At 29.6% G+C, this 24323-nt stretch overlaps 1 protein-coding gene across 1 annotated transcript in view; it reads right to left on the reverse strand.

The window, feature by feature from the left end:
• Sptz (zinc finger FYVE-type containing 26 spastizin) overlaps window positions 1-24323 on the reverse strand; it is a 170799-nt gene that overhangs the window by 19850 nt on the left and 126626 nt on the right. The window contains exons 27-31 of the mRNA XM_075366816.1: window positions 20422-20535; window positions 17133-17207; window positions 15286-15470; window positions 6003-6107; window positions 2102-2321 (exon numbers count right to left, since the gene is read on the reverse strand). Coding sequence (XP_075222931.1) covers window positions 2102-2321; window positions 6003-6107; window positions 15286-15470; window positions 17133-17207; window positions 20422-20535 — 699 coding nt within the window. The remainder of the gene's footprint in view (window positions 1-2101; window positions 2322-6002; window positions 6108-15285; window positions 15471-17132; window positions 17208-20421; window positions 20536-24323) is intronic.

The following is a 24323-nucleotide window of genomic DNA, read 5'->3' on the forward strand; positions in this document are numbered from 1 at the left end:
TGTACACCATTCTCAGGAGGCACCTTTTTAAAATTATTTTCAAAGGGTCAGAACCCATCCTCTCTGCCACACCTACCCCAACTCAAGAATCTTAAAAGGTAATGGTAAAATTTAATTACACATTAATTGACAACCTGAAAAAAAATAAAAATTTTGGTGAAAATAAAATAAAAATTTTCACTCAGTAGGTGCAAACAACCAATAGTAGTAGTAAATTTCAGTCCAACAAAAATAACTATAAAATTACGTGATATTACTTCTTAACCATTTGAAATAATCATAATCTGTGGATTAAAACTGCAAAAATTATTTTTTAAATTACCAACACAAAATTTCACCCTTAAATGTTTTCTAAATCTTTAGGGGTTGAAAACTTAGATTTTTAAATGAGACGATGCAGCCCCTTCAATAATAAGTAATTTGGTACAAATAAAATAAAAAGTTGGTTTGCTGATATTGAAGTTAAATTAAACATGTGGTTTTTTTAGGTTATGTTGGGATTCAGTGTTATTGACCCAAAGCATTAGATCTGAAATCGTCTGTTCTCGTTAAAAATATGGGTTTTAGGTTTCTCCAGCATTGAAAAACCCTACCAGTAAACATACCATTATAACATGAGTTAAATATATGAAAAACCAATAAATAAGGTACCTACTTTGCTGGTAACATGTTCAAAAATTTGTTCCAGATAAACTTAATGATTAAATAATTAAATAAAAACTAATTCATAAATGAATAATTGTTAATCAAAAAGTAAAGCCTAAATCATTCATTAGTTAATTTTGTTGAGGGTTTTTAACAATATGAGTTCTTACAAACAAAATTTCAATTTGATAACAGTGTTTAAGGGAGATGCTCTTGTAAAAACTGAAACAGATAGCAGCACTCATACAAATTAATACACAATTATCATTATTTAGTTGACTGAGGATATGGGATGCCCTGAAAAAGTACTTTCATTAAAAATTAAAGTAAGATATGTTTTACCTCAATATTCTGTACTAGGTGGTTTATTTAATAAAATTTAACAGTACAGAGGAATAATATGAATTAAAAAAATATTAATTCAAGTAAAATAATAAATACATATATACATCTTGCAGGAATGTAATAAAAAGACACACACGTTATCTATTATGCAATAACTTTTTATTTAAATTACCGGAAATTTGTACCAATTCAGTCTTTAAGATATTATAAAATTATTGATACTTTGATAAAACAATTTCTTTTTCTTCATAAATGAATCTGAAGAATCCTCTTACACCCCTTCCAAAAATGAGTAATTCTTCAGAAATTTATTTTATACTGATAATGGATGGATTTTTGGGATCCTTGGACTAGCATATGTTGAAAATAGATTCTAAGTGAAAGATCTTTTAGTTTTATTTGGCAAATAAAACTACAGTTTATAATAGATTAGGCTTTAACAACTGTACAAAATCCAGGTAATCTAAGTACAATTTAATGTGGTTAAATCAATGGGAACTTATCAAATATATTTTATACCAACACAGTTATTAAAAATAAAAAAAAAATACTCATATTTTAAGTGATACACTAATGTCATATTTTTGTAAATCAGATTGCAATTAGACCATTGCAAACAATTCTAACTGATGAAGTTTAGCAGAAAAAAAAATTCACAAACAATAAAAAATAAATAAAAGTGTGATTAATTTCACACTCCAGAAAACAGTTATCAATCACAGACTTACTGATTGCTTTTATTTTCCACTAGGCTTAATAAATCATTTCTCAGAATTCAGAAGATTTTACAAAAGTAAATCATAATACTTACTAATATGAGCTTCAGTACGTGTCTAAAGGGTGAGATTTTCTATTTTCTTGGTAATATGACTAAATCTACTAAACCATACACAATATATTTATGACAAAACAGTAGGTGATTTTACATTATGCAATAAAAAAATGAATGTAGGTGTAACATAAACATCCATATGGTTTTTTATACATCCATTATTAGTGTTTAAAAAGATGGTGGATGTCAAATATTTACCAGTAAATTAACCTAAACAAAATTAAAATTAAAAACAATAACTAACCATTACGAAGATGTCAATTAATTTAGGTTACATACCTCAAGAGCAAGCGGCCACAGTTCGTGATCAAGAAGACTAGTTCTAAGGTTTCGAATAGCTAACTGATTATTAAGTGGAAATGAAGGTAACAGAAAACAGCAATGTGCTTTAACTAATAAATTCAAAATATCAACTTCCCCTAATAATTGATCACATTTTACCATACCTGGAGATAACCCTAATCCTGAGTAGCATACTTTGGCAGCTAAAACTAACGACCTGCAAAAGAAACAATACAACACAATATCAGTAAACTTTTTAAATTTACAGACACTATCATAGGTAGTATCTCTTTCAGTAGAAAGATGACTCATTCACATATCATATTTTCACACATCGTACAATTCTGTGGGATGAATGAGTGTTGTGCTAAGGAGCCTGAGCCTATTCTTAAGTGGTACTTTATGTATAAAGGGAAAATAAATGGTTGCAGTTGTATTTGAACTTTTTTCCTCAAATATGTTATTGTCCTGCGTAAGATATTGTCCTGATCTTATGAAGGATTGTAGGTGAAATAGATGCATACTTCCTGCAAAGAACCTTGAAGCACTTCTTCAATGGGGTTTTTTGTCTTTTGCTGCAGATCTACAATTGACATATTATTTCTTTCTCACAATTTACTCTTTTTCCTAATCATTGAGTCTTTCCTTTCCAAAAAATTTGTTAAAGTGTGTTTGGATGTCATTGGATATGTGCTAAGGATCTGGAAGCCTAATGAACAAAAAATCTGTCTACTTAAAAAAATATATTTTTACTTATTTTTTTGAATGAAATTAGTAAATAATTAAAAATAAATAAAAACCGATTTAAAAAGTAACAGTACTAAAAAGTTACAAATAATTATATTTTTATTTATTAACTAAAGTAAAAGTATTTACAATAAATAACTATTTTTGAAGTCTGTGCCAGACAATACAAAGTTAGTACCTCAACCAACTGCTAGGCGGCTAAAATAACTAAATGGGATTCCCACAAGTAAAATGGGATCTCAAGAGCATATAAGACAGAGCATCTTACAAACAAACGCTAACATTGCCTTAACAAACTCAAGATGAAATTATACTTGGTGATATTATATGTACCTAAGCATCTATAAAGTATTCTTATATCATATTTTTATGTTGCATTTTATTGTTATATTTTATTTTTGTAGATCTCATTTTATTGCAGTAAAACTTCTATAACCAATTTTGCATTGTTTGAAGTAGTATTTGTATTATACAGATCATAGGTTTTTTTAATGTTTAATTTGTGTTGGCTAGCACCCACTTCAAAAATAGTTATTTGTTGTAAATACTTTTATAATAATAAATATACTAATAATTTATTAGTTAATAAATAAATTATAATTATTTTTAACTTTTTAGAACTATTATTTTTGAAGTTAGGTTTTATTTATTTTATTTCACAATTTTTAGTGGTATCTAGCATATACATATATGCCATAAATATTTCCACAGAGACTTCTCAACAACCAGAATGTAGACTCTCACAAATAAGAACATACAACAGTCGATTCTCACAGAATCAAAGTCTAGAGAGTCATGCTCATCATGTTGGTTTAATATGCAAACATTTGTCAAACGAAACACAAGAGCAACATTCTCACCGCCTTAGCTTGATATACAAGGAAGGAGAATTATCAGAAGCTGTACTCATAATATCTGATGACAAGACATTGGTCTTAGAATGAAAGATGTTGATGGTTGCGAAGCCAATTCACCAGTTTGTATAACATTCCAAGTGACAAAGGGTTGTGGACATGTCAAGTGCAGAATGCTGCCTCTAATATTTGACTGTAATGTTCACAAACTGCAGGGTACAACTCTTGACAGGGCAGTGATAGACCACAGAAAGAAAAATTTTGCCAAGAGGCAGATTTATGTCACTCTTAGTCGAGTTAAAAACTTTAGAGGGCCTTGTCTAATCTGGATCCAAATAAGTTACTAAATAGGCTACCTGATGAGAAAGCTCTGACGGAATGATGAGGTTGTATATTCTATCCAATTTATAGGTTTCATTATTACAAGCTGACATTTGGACAAGGTTTGTGAGTACCCAGTTAAAAAAAGTGTTTACAATAACCATAGAATATTATTTATTGCAAAGTTATAATATTTAATATTTTACTTCATACAGGGTGATGTCGGTTGGGAGCTTGTTGAATGACTATTTATTTAATTTTTGTGAAATTAGAATTTATTATTGCATAATATAAATATTTATATTATAATTTTGCAATTAGGGATAATACACTTTTTCGCCATTTTATATAAAAAATAAATATAGGTTTAATATTTATATGGAGTTTAGAGGAGATTAGCCAAGAAAAAAAATGATTGTTTACAGAAGAAAAAAAAAAGCTATAAATATTTCCATGAAGAACAATAGTATAGACTGTAATTAATGTCCTAGTCATAAAGGGAACAGAGCAACACGATACTGGTGCAGATGATCAGTGGCTGAGGGTGTTGAGCCGTGCAGTTTTTTTTGGTATTTTTCCTAAGATTATCACTGGATTTGATTAAAATTTATATGGGACCATTCCAAAAGTATACCCTTTCGATTAAAAAAAAAATTATCATAATCGGTTTACTAATTGGTGATGATATTGTGTAACATACATTAAAAAAAAAAATACAGTTGTATTGATAACTTCCACCTTTTTTTTTTTTTTGAAGTAGGTAAAAAAATAAATAAGATTTGTCCTTTCAAAAACTAATCACTTTGGAATGGTTCATAACCTAGACATACACACATAGCACTGAATGGGACAGTCAGGTCCTACAATGCCCTAGTTGTGTACAATGGTATACAGTATCTTTTTGTATTCATTATAATTTTTTTCTTATCCACTTTATTTACTCCAGCCCTTCAAATTCTGCACTTGCTTTTTATAAAAGTGTAGGTAAATGGTTAAACGACAAAGAAACACATGTAATTTATATAGTCTAAAATAGAAACAATTAAATAGTATTCACTCTATTCTTACCTAACTGTGGCACGTGTTTATTAATTTATCAATAAACAGAGTAAGTTGAGTTTGTTACACTCTGAATAATCTGTATGCTATCATAATCTGCAGGTGCAATTTATGATATTAAACTAAAGTAATATAAATTTGTTGCTTTATGATATATCTGTTTTTCTTGTGGGTGTGATGAATGTAAAGTAACTGAGGTACAAGAAGCATCAATCAGAGTTTCTTCTTCCAAGAATAATGATTTTCAGTACTGTTAGTTCCTTGTAAACAAAATGATGGTATCACTTGCAGGGTTGAATATCAGGGTTAGAGTTATTTTGAGCACCAAAGTTTGGACCTCTTTCAATTGCCATATTTTTATAGTATTTAAAACTTCAAGAGAATAATGCTGATTTTTAGTGCGTCCTTCAGACAAAAATTCAATGAGAATGATACCTTTGAAAAAATAAACCTATCAAAATAACCTTGATATTGATCAGAGTTGACAAGCATTTCTTGTTTTAAAATACTTTTCAATGACATAAAAGACAACCAGAGAGCAAATCCATTTCCTGGTTTTATTTACATAAACATAAAATATGGGATGCAGAGAAAACAGGCTGATACAGAATTAATATTTGTTGAGGTAAATAAAATCATGTAAATAAATAGTTAATAAAGAAATGAAATCATGGTATGATACTTCCATTCTTATGGTGGATATAATGTTACATACTATGATTTCTACTAGAGCTTGGAGTACACAGATTTATTTCTCTATGTTTTAAGTGATACTAAAATTAATTATGTAATAAGTGGTGCTATGGTATTAATAATTAGATAGTTATGATAAAAATAATTACAACATTTAATACTTTTAACTAACAAATATAAACAATAGTTATACTAAATAGTACTGAAATTAAAACAATACCTACCTTATCATTTGTACTAATAAAGAATAATCCAACTCTGGGTTAACCACACCAGGTATAGATGGTCGAAGTAATGAAAGCATTGATTCACTAATTCCGATGAGAAATCTGAAAATAAAAAATGGGATTGCAATGTACAATTTTGTTGAACATGTCAAATGTGTTGTAATTAATTAATAAAAACCATATATGGAACACATCAAAATAACAAGGTGCATACTTACCAATTTATGTAAGCTCTTTGGATCTAAACATTCAATTATAGAATGTTCAATATTAGGTAATGCAATATAATCATTTCATCAAATTTGTTAAATGGCACGAAGAACTGAATTGAATACTGGTTACGGTTAAGTTGGGTGTTGAAATAAATATGTTAAGTTAAACAGTCCATTTAAAAAATTTATTTGTTTAAGTTGTTTTTAATGCAGCTGTTTTTAACAGGCTAAAGTGTATCATTATTTAATTCAGATGGTAATAAAAACTACCACATTTTCATGTAATGATGATGTGTTACCTAATACAGTATTTTGTAACTAATGGAAGATGGATTCATCAAAAACTGATGTAACCATCTTGAAATTTGTGAATGTGTTTACACGTTTTAATGTTTTATTTAATATATAAAGTTCACACAAACTTTTTCTGAAAAATTGATATTCCAAATATTTAGATCTGGAGTAAGAGTGCAAGGAGAAAAGATAAAGTTGCTATGATTTGCTGATGATATAGTAATTCTAACCGAGAATAAAAAAGATTTAGGAGAAACAATGAATGGCATGGATGAAATCCTTCACAAGAACTACCACATGAAAATAAACAAGAATGAAAGTAATGAACTTAGTAGAAATAAAGTAGATGGACCACTGAACATAAAAATAGGATGAGAAAAGACTATGCAGGTAGAAGAATTTTGTTATTTGGGAATTAGAATTACTAAAGATGGACAAAGTAGGAGCGATATAAAATGGTGAATAGCACAGACAAAAAAAGCTTTCAGTCAGAAATATAATTTGCTTACATCAAAAATTAATTTAAACATCAGGAAAGCATTTTTGAAAGTACATGTTTGGTGCGTAACTTTATATGGAAGTGAAACTTGGGTGATCAGAGTACCTGAGAAGAAAAAATTAGACACTTTTTAAATGTGGTGCTATAAGAGAATGTTAAAAATCAGGTGGGTAGATAAAGTGACAAATGAAGAGGCATTGTGGCAAACTGATGAAGAAATAAGCATTTGGAAAAATATAGCTAATAGAAGGGACAGACTTATAGACTACACCTTAAGGCATTCTGGAATAGTCACTTTGATATTGGAGGGACAGGTAGATGGGAAAAATTGTACAGGCAGGCAACATTTGGAATTTGTAAAACAAATTATTAAGGATGTAGGATGCAGGAGGTATACCGAAATGAAACAACTGGAAGTAGATAGGGAATCTTGAAGAGCTGCATCAAACCAGTAAAATTACTGAACACAAATATGAGTATCAACCTGATATTGAATTTTTCTTTTTTATAAACTATTAAAGCATACAATTTTTTTAAAAAACACAAGATAGAAAAGTACAATGTTTTCTCAGAACATTTTTTGTTCATTTAGAAACACAGAATCAAAAAATTAATAGCCAGGAACAGTTTTGTTACATCTTTAATATGTAATTATTTTACTGAAATTAATCTTTTTAAGATTCATAAATATATTTACAGTATTTTGAGTAAATTAGTGCATGGCATCACTCAAACACACATTTTAATATGTCCATGTTTTAATATGGACATGGTATGTTGATGATATTTTCATTATAATTATATTATATATTATAATAATGAACATCTAATAATATCAAACAAATTAAATACTTAAAATGAAAATTTAAAATTCGCATTTGAAATAGATAATAATAGAATGTTAAATTATTTATATATCAGTATAAAAAAAAACAAGGTCAATCAAATTGAAACATCAGTATATAGAAATCTACACCTAATAATATAACAATTCATAAAAAATCAAACCATTTTTCATAAAATTAACACTTATACAAATATGACTAATACAGCAATCAAATTCACACATAACAAAGAAAAGTTAAATAATGAAATAAACATCATAAAATATATAGCGGTTGAAAATGGATATGATATTTTGATTAATAATATTTATAAAAAACAACTATCAAAACGATAGTTGTTTTATAAAAACAACTATAAACGATAGTTGTTTTATAAAAATAACTATCATTGTTTGATATGCAACAAATATTGATTGTTTGCAATCAATATTTGTTTAGATACAAAAGAGTGAAAAAATATACTTAAAGTATTTATACAATAAAAATACGATTGAAAACATTACTAAAACTTACAATAAAGAAATATTTATATCAGCATATAAACCTAATAAGCACATTATAAAATATTAAAAAAAAAAAAATTAATAGTAAACGATCTATGGAATTTATCAAATATGTATATGTAATGATTGTAATGGTATTTATAAACAGCAAATGAAAAACAAATAAATCTTTTAAAACTAGATTTCTTCAACATTATAGAAATTGAAAAATAATAAATTAGGCTTATCTAAGATGACAAACCATCTAATAAACAACAGTCATTCTATTTCTTATTAACAAAAAGTGAGAAATATTAAAAATGACATAAGATTAAATATATTAAAAAAATATTACATAACTGAGGCTGTGGGATTCTGTAAAAGTACTTTCATGAAAAATTAAGATATTTCTTACCTCAATATTCTGTACTATAGCTAATTCAGTTAGCTTATAGAGTTCAAATAAACAAACTGTGCGTACGAGTGTTCAGGTGCCGATTCACAAGCATCTCCCGTAAATCAAATTAAATTTAAATCAATTAAGACATGTTAAATGATCAATAAATATTTCTTACCTTGTTTGGGACATCTAATAACCAATGGATATTTTATTCAATAAAAATGTTTATTGTCATGTAGTTTAAGAGTTATGAAATTGACATTGTCCAATAACAGTAAAAGTTCACTAATATTTTAGATTAAAATTTCTATGATAATAAATAAATTCAATTCAGTTTTAGTCATCTGTTTGCGATAAAATGGTAGTGGTGTCAGTATTAAGAGACAATGAGAGGCTCAATTTTGTTTTCTAATATATTATCCAATTCCCAATAATTTGATGTTACATCAGAAATATAATGGATATAATCAATGCTGTTCAACTCAAGTGGGTTGAGTTCACAATGATAGAGGTAATCGAAGCACGGTTTTACCAGTGAATCTTGCTAAATCATCAATTTTATACATATTAAAATTAATTTTAATATGCATAACCCTTTGCAATAATTGGACCTGAAGGTCATCCTCTTCAAAAATCACTCTGAATTTTCTCCTTTCTACATGAATGATATAAGGAGCGTAGTCTTACACAATAACAGAATTATCTTCAGCTTGATCGAAGATGATTATATTTGTAAATGATGATCATTGTCATTTACAACTCGTAACACTCCGTCTATTGTAGGCCGTAATACATGAGATTTGGCTATTCTGCTTTGTGGTCCATTCTTGACGCCAGGTGTCAGTTAGGTTAAATCCGTCCTCTGTAGCAGCAGTTGCTGTTTTGATAGGTGGCTTTCTAGATTAAAGGTGACCACGACTGGCATCAATGTCCTCATGTATTGGTAGGTTTCGATTTTCTATAATCTTCTTGTACTCTCTTAGAAGAGCGTTCATATGGTGCAGGTTTGGGGATCGTATGTGGCTCAATACCAGGTATCAAAATAACCTGGCCTACCATGTGGCCAGGTTCAGTATAGGCAGGTGGTTTATTTAATATAATTTAAATAAATAATATATAGTATTTTAGATAAAAATAGATATAATCAGAATGTATATAAATAATTTCAAATCCACCCAGTAATGTAACATTGGCTGGCCAAGTTACAGGCATAAATTTTATAATTATTTTACTTTTAAATTTAATTTTTAATTGATGTGATATTTAAATATATGTAGTTATTTTATTTAACTGACTTCATGTTTTGTATATATGATAGTAATTAATCTTTTAATTTTTATTCTAAAAAAAAATTGTTATGTTTGATATGTAATTTTATAAAATTTACATACCACTGATGATACGGGATCCCGTGAAAGTGTTATTGGAGTAAAGAAAAGAAAACAATAAGGTAAGTGTAATTTATTTACTATGTAATTCTGTGTTCAAGTTGGTTTTCAATTATAAAAAATACAAATATATATATATATATATATATATATTTGTATTTATATTTTTTATATTTGTATATATATATATATATTGTTGCATGTGAATGTATATAATCTTTTCTTGCTGCTGGGCTAGACATTGTCCGATAAACACAGTAATGCTAACAGTGATTTGCTTTCTTGCATCTTAAGTAGAAACATTGTCCTTGAATTCATCAACAGCTCTTTATTGCCCCATAAATGGTTTATAGATATATTTTTTCTTTTATGCTAGATGGAATCCATTTTTCCATAGCAGAACACTACTGTTCATTTGTTTTTAATAAATCATGTTCCATGGAACCCACTGGGTTGATCTAGTCATGAATGTGTCTTCGCAAATCAGCTGATTTCGAAGTCAAAAGTTCCAACGTTCAAATCCTAGTAAAGGCACTTACTTTTATACGGATTTGAGTACTAGATCGTGGATACTGGGGTGTTCTTTGGTGGTTGGGTTTCAATTAATCACACATCTCAGAAATGGTCGACCTGAGACTGAACAAGACTACACTTCACTTACACTTATACATAACATCCTCATTCATCCAAGTAATACCTGATGGTGATTCCTGGAGGTTAAACGGGGAAAAAAAAAGAAATCATGTTCAACGGAATAATTACACTTCTTTGCCACCAGTCATTTATGTGCGACACATATTCTTATGTTCTATAGTTTATCCCTCAGAATAATAGTTTATGTTTGTTTTTTACTAATGAATCTGATTGAAAAAATCATATGTGTAATAAAATCATAACAAAAACTGAGTATAAAATCATTTAACAGACTCATATATCTGTAGAATATTTTTAAATAAGTTTTTCTATTTATTTGTATGAAATTTAGATAAATTTATTATAATTAAAGAATGTAAAAACTATCTATATATTATACAAAGATTGCTTAATATTTATGTTTATGCTTAAATCAGAACATATTATAGGCATTTTCCTTACCTAATACATGAATTTACATATTTTAATACCAACAACTATTTAATGATTATTAACAGAGCCTATATAAAATTGTCATTAATGTTGCTGTAGTAGTAACAGTAACAAAAAATTATTTAATAAATTAAAATCCTTTTACAAACTGTGTTACCCATGCAATGTAATTAAAGTATAATGAAGATGATAATGATATAACAAGTGAAGGCGGCTAGGGTGACTGGATACGGCCAATTAATAAAAGTTATGTTCTACTATTATCAACTTATTATACTAGTGATGCATTACCAGCAACAAATAGGGAAATAGCAAAATTAACACATTTATCTATATCTACATGGAAAAACCACTTTTTCCAATCATATTATTGAACAAGAACCTATTTATTTTTTCCCACTTATTGATTAGTGATGGTATTTGGAATTTAACGGATTGAGAGGCCAATAAATATGATGCGGATTTGAAGGAAAAAGTAGGAAAATGAACAAGAAGAATAACAAAATGGACTTATAATTAATAAAAATCATTTATAAAAGTTCTTTGCAGTTATTATTGCAATGATCTTATAAGTATTTAAAATTTTATTACACAAAAAGATCTGTATCACAACGATTTTATATAGATTGTAATGTCAACATGACAGATTTTTAATTTTACTTTGTTGTTGGTATTTAATAATGGGTATGAAACCTGAGACTGTGATAATTTTTATAAATTACGTCCACAGATAAATGATTAATAACTTTGAAGAATATTTTACTCTAGATGAGAAAGTAGATAGTGTGAGTCAATGATTCCTTGGAGGAATCACTGCTCCACTTTAATAATTTTTCCAAAGCAGAATAAGCATAAATTTAATGTTACATGTGTAAATTTTATTGTGTAAATAACTATGTCTGCAATTTAAAAATGTACATGAGGGAAAAAAGACAATTTGAAGAGAAAGTTATTCTTCATCCACAATTAAATTAAATTTTTAAATTTTTATTACGCAATAACAGATTTATTTCAATAATTAAGGCAAGATATGTCTTATTTCAATATTCTGTACTATGATATATGTATATCCCAAACATACAAGCCGAGATTTATATCAGCAGGCATAATGCTAGCCTTTCAGATATCAGTGAGAGTAGAGTAACTTATGTGTTTAAATACCACCATTTGTAGGTACTTATAAAAGAGCGAATAGCAGAACAAATTTTCATTTCATCGCTGACTACCACCTGGAGAAGAAGAAGAAGGTGGAAGAAAAAAGAAGTTCCCTGGCCGGCCCAATGTGGGACCTCCTGACGGATGCTAACATCCCTGCTGGAGCAGCAAGCCTGGCCGGCATGTCGAGGGAGCTGCTGGGCGTTGATGTACCTTCCTGCTCCAGCTTACCAGGCTTCAATTCAAGCGCCCTGGTTGGTGGGCCCATTAGCTAGAGCCGGCCCAGCATGGGATTGACTGCCTTGGCAGAAGACTGACACCAACCTGACATGGTGGGGCTCTGGGACCCACCACTGCCACACTGTAGTGGAGACCTAACTACTGCTGTGGGGAATCTCTGTCCAATTCCAGCAGACGAACCACAATTCCCCGACTACAGCTGAGCCAACATTGCCGGAGACCAGTTTCCAGACCCAACAGCCCTTCTCAGGGCTACATCACAAAACATAAAAATGATCTTTTTCAGGGTTACCACTCTAAAAACCTCAAAAAGTCCTTTTTAGGACTATCATGTAACAAGTCATAACATAACTTATGATATCAAAGTTTTTCAAACGCTATGTGAAAATAAAGTGGCTAACTTAAATGAAAAGAATTGAAAGGTGTAAAGTTAAGGAAACAGAAGCTGAATACATGTGATAAGAACACATTGACAATACTATGGAACTATTTATCATTTCTTTACAAGAAGATAGTGAAAGTGAGTGATGATTACAATGATGATTCTGATGACAGTGACCTTGGAAATCCTAATATTTCTTGCAAAATGGATGGAATTCACCCTCTTTAATTAAAATAGTTTATTTTGTTGTAACATTAAAAATAATCAGTTTCTGCTGTAATTTCCGATTCCATTATTTACCGTATTTAATTGTTATCTTACATTAACTTTTAAATAGCTGTTTGAAAATAAAATACCAGCACTCAATGACGGTAATTTTGATTTGCATGTTATACTATTTTATGTGAAGGCCAATTATTGTACAATTCACAGCTACATAAACCTTCAGTAATTCTTGCCATGTTTACCATTTTGAAAAAAGCATTTTTTTTTGCAGAATATGGTCGAATATTAATTAAAAATGTTTCAGTGAACCAATTAAATCTATATATATATAGATTAAATTAAATTTAAAAATATTCAAAATATTAACTATACGTTGAGGTGATTAAAATTTCAAAAAACTGTGTTCTGAGAACCAATACGTCACAATACAACACAATACGTCTTATGAAGGCCTTTTCGCTGTTATGTAATGAAGCAAATGTTACGCTAAAAGTATAATATATTGATTTGAAGCGCAGCTGTTACTGCCGTGCCACCAATCATAAAATTGTTTGCCACACCTATACCAGATGGATGTGATGCTTAATAAAGCATCACAAAAAAAGATATAAGATGAAAGAAAAGATTCTTTTCTTTTAAACCTCAGAAAGATGTTTCATTACTTCATGATACTACTCTTTGGTTGTTATTTTGCCTTGTGTAAGAAATCCATAATCAACAACATAAAACATCCGATATTTTGGATATTAAGAATCAAACTGAATGAGAATCATGATCAATTGAAGTTCAGCCATCTTTAAAATACTTTGACAGGATTTTTACAATTTAACACAAATTTCACTCAACTTATTTCTCATAACAATTATTATTTTAAAAGCAATCAAAATTGTAACCAAATATAACAGTTAATAAGAAACAGACGTAATGCAATGAATAAGCAAATATTACATTGAGAGTTTGGCTAGAGTACTGCCCAATGTTGCCACTAGATAGAAGCATGATGTGTAAGTAGTTTGGGACTTTGCAGGACAAACCTCTCATAACATTCTGATAATAATAATTATGAAAAGTGGGCAAGGACCAGACTATTCTTTTTCAAGAATACAGTTTACTCACAACGAATTGTTAGCCCACTTACAGGTACCAGATAATCAGTTGCAAGTGCTAACTCAATCATCATTAGTAGTGAACTTATATGTATTTTGATCATTCAGGACTCACACCTAAAAAGTGGAACTGATGACCGAAGACTGATCTTTTTGCATCTTTTCTTTCCATTACATACAAGATGACACAGATCATACCTATACTACACCTATAAAACAATCAGAAATATTACACCCTAACTCTAATATATTCACTTAATATTAACTCATAATATAATATTAATTAAAATATTGAACTGAATTCTCTATATAAACATATAAATACTAGTAATCTTTCCAAATACATAATTATTGGGAATCCTAGATCTGTAAAATCTTTATACATCTCTATTGGGAAGACACAAAGAAGAAATATTATATCATTTGAATCATTAAACTTTTGTTGTGTTATTTGTGGTTGAATGTATTGTGTGCTATTTACATCCTTGTATATGTTGGTTCAGTGATTACAGGGCTAAGGCATCATATTTCTCAATGGAAATAGTCTTGTTTCAATTTTGGTAGTACACACTTTGAGAACCTTCACGGCTTAGCATTTATCTATGAAACTTATATTTTTACCAAACATTTGTTCATGTTTTGGTGCGACTGTTTAAAGGTGAATATTTAAAATCTTGTTCGCTATGACGATTAAACAGTTATGTGTGTGCACACATTAACATTTAAATTTTATTATCTGTGTGCAAGTATGAAACCGTTGAATTTTCTTTTATTTACTGACATTCAATTACTACTTGAAATCTTTTTCTCAATATTTATCTTGAATTTTTTTCTTTATAATCCAATATCAATCCCTACATTTATAATTTCATGGTTGCAAGAAATTTCCAACATTTATTGAAATTTAAAAACATTTTTCTTATATAAAATGATAATAAAAAAAATATAATATGAATAACAACTTACTCGGGTTGAACGGTATCCAATGAGTGTAACTTCAAAATTGAAAGGCACAGTGATATGCTGGGTACATAGCTAAATTCTTCTTGAAGCAGGGAATTATGTAATTCATCAGTTTTTAAAATCCATTCCGGTTTATCCATCACATCTTGAAACCATTTTAATTCACTATCAGTTCTTTGTTGAATTATCTGTAAAAACTGATTCATGTTAAACTTTACACAAGCATTAAGATTTAACTAAATGAACACAACACAAATATAAGTATAGTCTTAAGTGGTCCTAGGTAAGGTAATAATAATCTTATTAATAATAATAAGGTAATAATAATCCAATTGGAAGCATCCCTCTGAGGACTGATCGTCTTCTTTTTTCCCCTTTTTCCTTGAATGAATCCCATAAAAGTTGGGTCAACCACTGTGCTGATTATATCTGTAGCATTATCCTTGCAGCTTCTAGCAAGGATAATGCATTGTAGCTGGAACGGCTTGTACCTTAAAAAAAAATTCTAAAACCTTGTACCTTCTAGCTTTGTTGGTGCAGTTGCTTTTTTTAGTGTAGTGAGGTAGTAACCCTCTGTGCAAAAGACATTTTTCCTATATACAAGTTTGTACAAAAAGCCTGTTGGATGCTCTAAGGAACACTGTCGTGTATAGCCAAGCCTTCTGTTTCTCATAAAATCTAATCTTATAAAATATAACAGGTCCAAAATGACATTTTTTTTTATTCATGTACGACAATATGTTTAAAAAATAAATATAAGTAAAGAAATCTTGTTTTATACTTCTAGATCAATGTTGATATTAAATATTTCCAACAAAATTAATAAAAATAAAATTGCTATAGATTTATTCAATATAACAGCTGTAGAATAATTTATAAAATATAGCCATAGATATTGTGTAATATGAAAACAGGAAGGGATATTCATTCCCTTCCAGTTTGATAAAAAATGTGTCTATGGTTATTTACAAAACAATATTTTTCATTGTTTTATTGATATGGTTCGATTAAATACAATTTAAAACAATGCACTAAATATGATATTTTTCAATAAAATAACACTTCCAAATAATTTGACTTCATGATCAGTTTTAAGATATCACTACTTGGTAATTAATTACTGGTCATGACAGAAAACATCTATTATCAGTCACAACTGATTGTGTAAATGATAGTTCACTTTAGATGACACATTCTCACTTTTTTAATAAATAAGATAATTCACTTAATGGCAGTTACACCAACTTGCCATTCTAAAATATTGTATTTGTAAAAGTTTTACTCATCAATCAAATAACACGATAAATTACAGGCAAATGATATGCAGACTTCTATGGGAGTTAATTGATTTTGATTATCAAGGAATAATACAGTTAGATAAATTTCTTTAATTTTTTTAAAGTAAAAGTGCTGCTGTGCTAAAAAAAAGAGAGTAGTAAGATCCATTATTTCAATGAAGTAGGATACAGAGATAATAGTAGAGTACTGACTACAACTCATAGTAATCACAATATTACAGAGAAAAAATTATGAACACCTCTGAATGAACAATTACAGTCTAGAAATAACTTTATTTCTGAATTTTAAGCAGAGGATTAATGGCAGGGGACCCTTATTATGGGTCCTTATAATAGCAGAGGGTAATGGCAGGCCTGTTTATTCAATAATGAATCGTTATTCAAGTTTGTAGCGTTAGAAAAAATTCAAAGTTTGGGTGGAATTCAAGCCTACTGACTGGAACTGCAGCAGTTATCTAGTTTATCTTAAAATTAGACTGCTTTGTCTGTTTTATATCATGTCATAAAATATTATTTTATTATTACTAAAAATAAAAATAATAAAATAATTACCTCTGCTGATTTTGGAGTAGCATAGTCAAAACAATGATCACAAGTTCGTACAGGAACATTACCATATCCAGCAACCTAAAAAAATATACAGTTTAATAATAAATACTTAATCTTAAATATATGTGCAAAATGTTTCACGATATGCAGAAATATTTTTCTGGAAACATTATCCAAATAAGATTTTGGTTAAATATTAATCTGGGAGTTACGTTCAATCACCATTAAATGTAGATTAAATAGGATTCTATAGGAATACATTTTTTTAACATTAATAGAATATAATAAAAAAAAATAATTGAAAAACAAGAACCACAAATTTTTATTAACAGAAAAAAATGACTTAATTTAGACATAATATATTGTTGTGCAATGCTTAATTCAATATTAATATATGTCAATCTGTAAAACCATGAACAATGAAACTTTAGGCTATACTACACAGTAAGTTCCAAGACCAGAAAAAAATTTAAATCAAAAAACAAATATTGCTAAATTTAAGAAAAAAAATAGTTAAATCATTTTTAAAAACATTGAATATTAAATGATGTTCAAAATAATTTTAATTTTTATTGATATTTCGTGATTACTGAAATAAATGAAATACTGTAATTAAGAAATGTTTATAATGTTTTCAGTTTTACTGTGTAATGCTATAATACACATGCATTTGAAATTTTATTTAAAGTACTTGAAAGAAAATACCACCATGTGTATTATCCTTCCTAAAAGTAATATAAATTTTAAAAAAATAAAAATATTATTTAATATATACAGGATTATCATAAAAGAATGGTGCGGTTTCAGTAATTCATAGGAAGATTGTAGGGAAATTCCTAGATGTTACATTGGTATCCCTGAAAGCCTCCAACCCAAACGTTTGTTTATCAGCAGTAGTAACCACAACGTCAGTTCTTGTATTGTTGTTGTGGTGAGTTTAGTGAGTTACTATATTATCGGATAAAGACAAAGCAAAGTGTGTTTTATTGATGGCTGAATTAAAATCCGTAATTTTAGTTCAACGTGCGTTTCGACGTGAATTCGGAAGAGATCCACCATACAAAAATAACATAACACGTTGGTTCAAACAATTCAAAGAAACTGGATCAGTTAAGAAACAGAAATACAACCGGCAGACCAAGTGTACCAGACGAAACGGTTGAACTAATTAGACAATCCGCAATTAGAAGTCCATCCCCCTGTTGAAGTGTCGAATTAGGTATTCTAAAATCAACAGTTCACAAAGTTTTACATAAAAAACTGAAATTAGACGCTTATAAAATCCAGATACTGCACGAATTGAAACCCGATGATGGTGTAAAACGTTACAATTTCGCTGTTGAAATGCTGGACAGAATAAGTGAAAACTAATCATTTTTAGATGATATAATTTTTACAGACGAAGGTACATTCCATGTGAATGGATGTGTTAACAGACACAATTCACGAATATGGGGCTCTGAAAACTCACACGCAATTATTGAGAAACAACGTGATTCGCCTAAAATTAATGTTTGATGTGGTGTGAAAAATTGTGTAATAGGGCCTTTCTTCTTTGCTGAAAAAACAATTAATGGAGTTGTGTATCTTGACAGGTTAACCAAGTATTGCTTTCCTCAGCTGGATGAACTTGAAAACATTCATCAACTTCATTTCCAACAAGATGGTGCTCCCCTGCACTTCAATTCAATGCATTGATCACGGACGCTTTGAACGAAAAATTTGGAGATCGATGGATAGGCCGGCAAGGACCCACACTTTGGCCTCCAAGGAGTCCAGACCTGACACCTTGTGATTTTTTCTTGTGGGGGTACATCAAAAGCGTTGTTTATACACAAAAAATTCGCGACCTAAACCACTTAAAAATCAGGATTAATGAAGCAATGACAACCATTAACGAAGAAATGTTAACTAATGTTTGGAGAGAAGTTGAGTATCGTTTGGACATTTGTCGAGCGACTAAGGGCGCACATATTGAAATTTATTAATTATGTAAAAAAATGTTTGAGACGACAAATTTGAAAAATAAAAACATAAACTGTAAGTAATTCTGTTTTAATTTAAACCATGTTCAAAACCGCACCATTCTTTTATGATAACCCTGTATATATAAAAAATTATACTAATTCTGTCTGCAACCGTTTTGGGACCACAATAATAAAGAAACATTAACCAAACTTTACAGGGCTCATATCCACACCTTCAGAATCATTTTAAATCAAAAATTCAAACGTTGCAACTAAAAAAAAAAGGTCAAAAAGCACACCACTTTTCACCATTTGGCAACATCGATATATATGACAACATCGATAAAATATGTATTAAATTATCTTGTATATTTTTGTTATTGCCTAGTGGTCGCACGTTAACATCTAAAATCCAAATCTTAAAGGGTCATGAGATGTATAAATGTCTAAATAAATTTTTATTAATTTGATTATATTTATGGCTAAAAAAATAAAAAATAATCTACGCTTAGAAATTAAATTAAATTATCTGTAAATTAATTGACAACAGACTGCTTCTAGTAGGAGCTGTGTGCAGCCGCCCAGTGCAACACCATTGGACCATTGGAATCTGAAGTCACCAAAACTTTGCAATGGAACTTGACTATATATCAAAAATTTATCAAGAAATATCGTAGAAGTAACATTTCTTACTGAAAAAAAATATAGATGTTTTCATACCAAGGATTCCAATAATTTCAACCAATCTTCAATTTTAATTTAAGTTTACAATTCCCTTTAAGAATATACACAATGACCATTAACAAATCACAAGAACAATTCTAAACACTGCTGGATTATTGTTGGAAAATAGTTGTTTTGGTCACGATCAATTATATGTGGCATGCTCAAGAGTTGGTCCACCAAGAAATTTATTCATTTAAGCTGAGAATTGCCAGACAAACAACATAGTTTACCTATGTTCTTACCAAATTAACTACTTATATATTTTTTCTACTTAAATGTATTGCAATATATTTTATTTGATTTTACTATATTGTATTTTACTTTTATTGTTTGGTGAAATTATCCAACATCCAAGCAGTGTCACTGGTAACATGTATATAAGTCAAAATAAGTTTTAATTAACTTGATTATATTCATGGCTAATGGAAAGAATATTAGTAAAAAAAATCTTACAGAAATACTGCTGGGAAGGCAAAGCCAGCCCCCCCGACCACGGCAACTTTAACAATAAAAATATAACCCTTTCCCTCCTTGAAGGGCCTAGCCACTGGGTCAGCGGAGCCAGCCTAGGCTAAATATAATTTTATTAGATTCATCACCTTCATATTTTTTGAGGAGCAATTACCACAAACAACTCTTCCACATCTTCTACAATGATGTCTACGGTTGAACATGGAGAAAATAGCCACTTGACAACACATACACTCAGTAACCTAAACAAAAAATCAAGATATAAAAATAAACAAACCAGCAAAAAAACGTTTGAATAATACAAAAATTTATTTTACATATACACTAAGTTATAATTATACTTACTCAAATAGTGTAGGTACATATAAAATGGCAGCTTCTAATCTGCCAAAGCTGACTTAGTTTTATTTTAATCCTTATATCATTGCTGATATTATTTTATATCTTCTAAAGATCATCTTGTATAGTGAATCTATTTTAAACCAATACCCTTAAACTATTCATTAAAGTTATGTAATGTTAGGATAGTTATTTTAAGATCACTCCCACCCTTATTTAAAGGTAAGCATGGGAGATCATCATCTTACATGCTTATAAATGGGTACTTATCAGTATTATATATATATTATCACCTTTATATCTCAATAAATCACAATTTGGTTCACTGAATATCAATTTGTGCACTGGGTGGTATAGAGTATCATAGAAAGGAAATTCAAATGTCATGTACTCATTTTTAAGTGTTACATACAGATGTGTAAATATACTTACATATTTTTTCAGATTGTTAAGTTGTTTTAAACCTTTGGTTAGATGATGAACAGCATAAAATATAATGTTTTTGTAATTTATGAATGGACTTTATATTATATAAAAATTTTAAATAAATGTTGGATGTCTCTTGGTTGCAAGAGTGAAATTAGTAGCATTTGGTGATGTACAATTTGTTTGGCAAGTGGTGGCATATGGGCTACATGAACTCTTAGTTGTCTCAATCCAGGAGCACACAGAGTTTTGGTCTGCAGACAGGAATATAGAGACCAAACCTTTATCTACAATTGTAGTTAAGAATACTTGGCTCCATAATTTTAATTCCATTCGTCAAAGTTCCGTATGTCCCTAATATATTACACTCCAGTAGCTAATGATATCTACTTCAATAAAATAAAGCTTGTCTTTGATCTTGTCATAACTACCCATAGTTTTAGTTCTATTTAACTATATGATTGTGGATGGGGACATTAATTCATGATTATTTTTATTTCTAAGAATCATTACCACAAGTCTATACGCAAATCAAACATATTAAACAAAACATATGCTACAAATCATTTCATAAATCTTAACTCATTTGATGTCAGTAGAATCTAATTTGTCAGAAAAATAATAACAAAAAAAATCTTTATAAAATATTACGATCATAATGCTAATAGTAATGTAAAAATTTAACTTATTAAACAACCAATGATTTACCGTAATTCCAAAATTAATCACATTATAAAATTTTCAAATTAGTTCCATAAATATAATTTTTATTAGACTTCTAAATTAACACATTACCTAACACACAACATATCTCATTTCTTTCCAACTTACAATATTACTTCAAACACTACTCAGCATGTCCTCCTTTTCATCATCACTGTCATCATGGAATTGTTGGAGCTGAAATCAGTTCCATGCAATTTTACAATAAAATGCTTGGAGATTTCATCTAAGATCAGTTCAAGTTTTAAATAATTTGCCAATTTTCCACAGTTTTGCAAACTGCCTTCCAGAAGTTGACATTATTTCTTCAAATTTTTCTTTCATCAGTTCTATTGTGACTTCTAGATTAAATGTTGGATTCTTTTGGGCAATCTAATATTTAAGTTTATCAGCATATACACAAGTCGGGTTCGAATATTTCATGTGAAAATGGTATCTTCTGTTTATTTAATGAAACAGTCAATCATGTTTTATTTTTTGAATTCGAATTAGGGGCTGGATTTAATTGAATATTATGATGCATTGTCCGCGACTATTACAGATCTCAGTGACAGATTCAGTAGAAATTGGGATGCAGCCCATTTTTGAAAATTATTAAAATTCATATGATCATGGTGATTGCCCGTTTTTTGACCTGACTTAAGTATTAGGAGAGCATTTTCAACAAAACTATCTTCCCTCCACATTAACTACACAAGCTTGCAATGGTAGTGTTCTTAGTTTTTGATAACAGATACTCATGTATTTTTTAGCCCTGAATCTGAAAATAACCTTCATTTTTTTCTGTCATGTCAGGATTTTTCTGCAAATCGCAAATTTTAAAATTTGTAAAAAGTTGAAAATTGCGGAAATGTGATATAATAAAATAGATATAATTTTTTTTTTTTTAAATAAATTAATATAATAAATTAACTATTTTGGCTTATACTATATTCTTAAAACTAAACAATTAAGTGGTTTGAAGAGGTGGCATGGGATTTACTGACCACTTAATTTCTAATGAAAATTGTCACAAAAAAGTCTGATTTTTATTATACTGCATTTTTAAATTAATCTATTATTACTTATTTTTATGAGGTACAACATGCCTTTGGAAACCACTCCCCCTCTTCAACAATCCTTAATGACAAAGTATATAAAATACTTACAATTTTTTTCTCTGTGTTGAGGTTTCTTTGGACGGCTTATACTCTCCTTTGTGCTTTTCTTTCTATGTTCTCTATAAGGTTCACCTCAGTGTAACATCCAGCAATAGTTTTCCATCATCATAGTAATCCATTTTCCTTGATACCTCCTTTCCATTTCTTTCATGTCCTGATGAAATCTCTCACCCATCTCTTTGCTAATGGTACCCAGATTTTCAGGAAAATAGTCCAGATGTGAATTTAGGAAGTGAACCTTTAAACTCATGGAACAGCCTAGATTTTTGTACTTCTGCAGCATGTTCTCAACGATTGATTTGAAGTTTGGATTCTTCTTATTGCCCAGAAACTTGGTTAATATGTCTTAAAAGGCTCCCCAGGCTTCTTTTTCTGTAACTTCTCAAAATTTCCTTCTTTGAGAAGTTTTCTAATGTCAGGACCAGTAAAGAACCCTCTTTTAGTTTGGCAGTTAATAAGACTGGAAATTTGTCACAGATGTATCTAAAATATTTATCTTCTTTTGGTAAGGCTTTGACAAATTGCTTCATCAAGCCTAACTTGATATGCAGAAGGGGAAAGAGAATTTTATTCGGATCTATGAGAGCTTTTCGGAGCACATTTTTGGTACCACGTTCTACTGACGCTCTTTTTGGCCAATCTTTCCTTATCCAATGATTTTCTCTGTCTCTGCTATCCCATTCCCACAAAAACAAGGAAACTTTGTGTATCCTCCTTGCTGTCCTAGGAGCATTAATATTATTTTGAGATCCACTTATGACTGTTGTATTAAATTTTATTGAGGTCAAATTCCAAATTATCTTAACCCTCTTTTAAATGGAAAGAATGTCTGATGGGATACTTATTCCCATTGTGAAGAAGGGCAACTTTGAGGCCTTTTGGACAAATCTCCAATTGGAAATTTCATACAGAATGTTTAATTGAGTCAAAAGTCCATGTACATCAGTGTAGAAGATGAATTCTCCGTCTTCCGAAAAATATGGAAGAAAATCCTTTTCTCTGCAACTGAACCAGGAAAGTGAGGTGTCAGTTGCTAGCAGGTTCTTCTATTTAAGCCTCGAACCAAGCATCTAAATTTTTTTTGGTCAGATGTAAGTCTCAAACCAAATCGTTTAGTTCAGACTGTGAATAAAGTTCTGGTGCACAGCTATCTCTGGATTTATACTCCTCGATGTTATCTTCATTAAAATCACATGTGGAACTGTCTATTTCAAGTAAATTTTCTGATTGAATTGGCACTGGTTCATCTGGACCATGAGGAACTGGGAATAAAGCAGATGGCATATTTGGACAGACAATTATTTTTTTATTCTTCAAATTGAAACTGTGAACACCAGTTGAAGAAAAGTAACAATCATTGGTATGATTTCATGGCTCTCGCC

The sequence above is a fragment of the Lycorma delicatula genome, chromosome 5 (assembly GCF_047948215.1).
Source record: "Lycorma delicatula isolate Av1 chromosome 5, ASM4794821v1, whole genome shotgun sequence".
Taxonomy (NCBI): domain Eukaryota; kingdom Metazoa; phylum Arthropoda; class Insecta; order Hemiptera; family Fulgoridae; genus Lycorma; species Lycorma delicatula.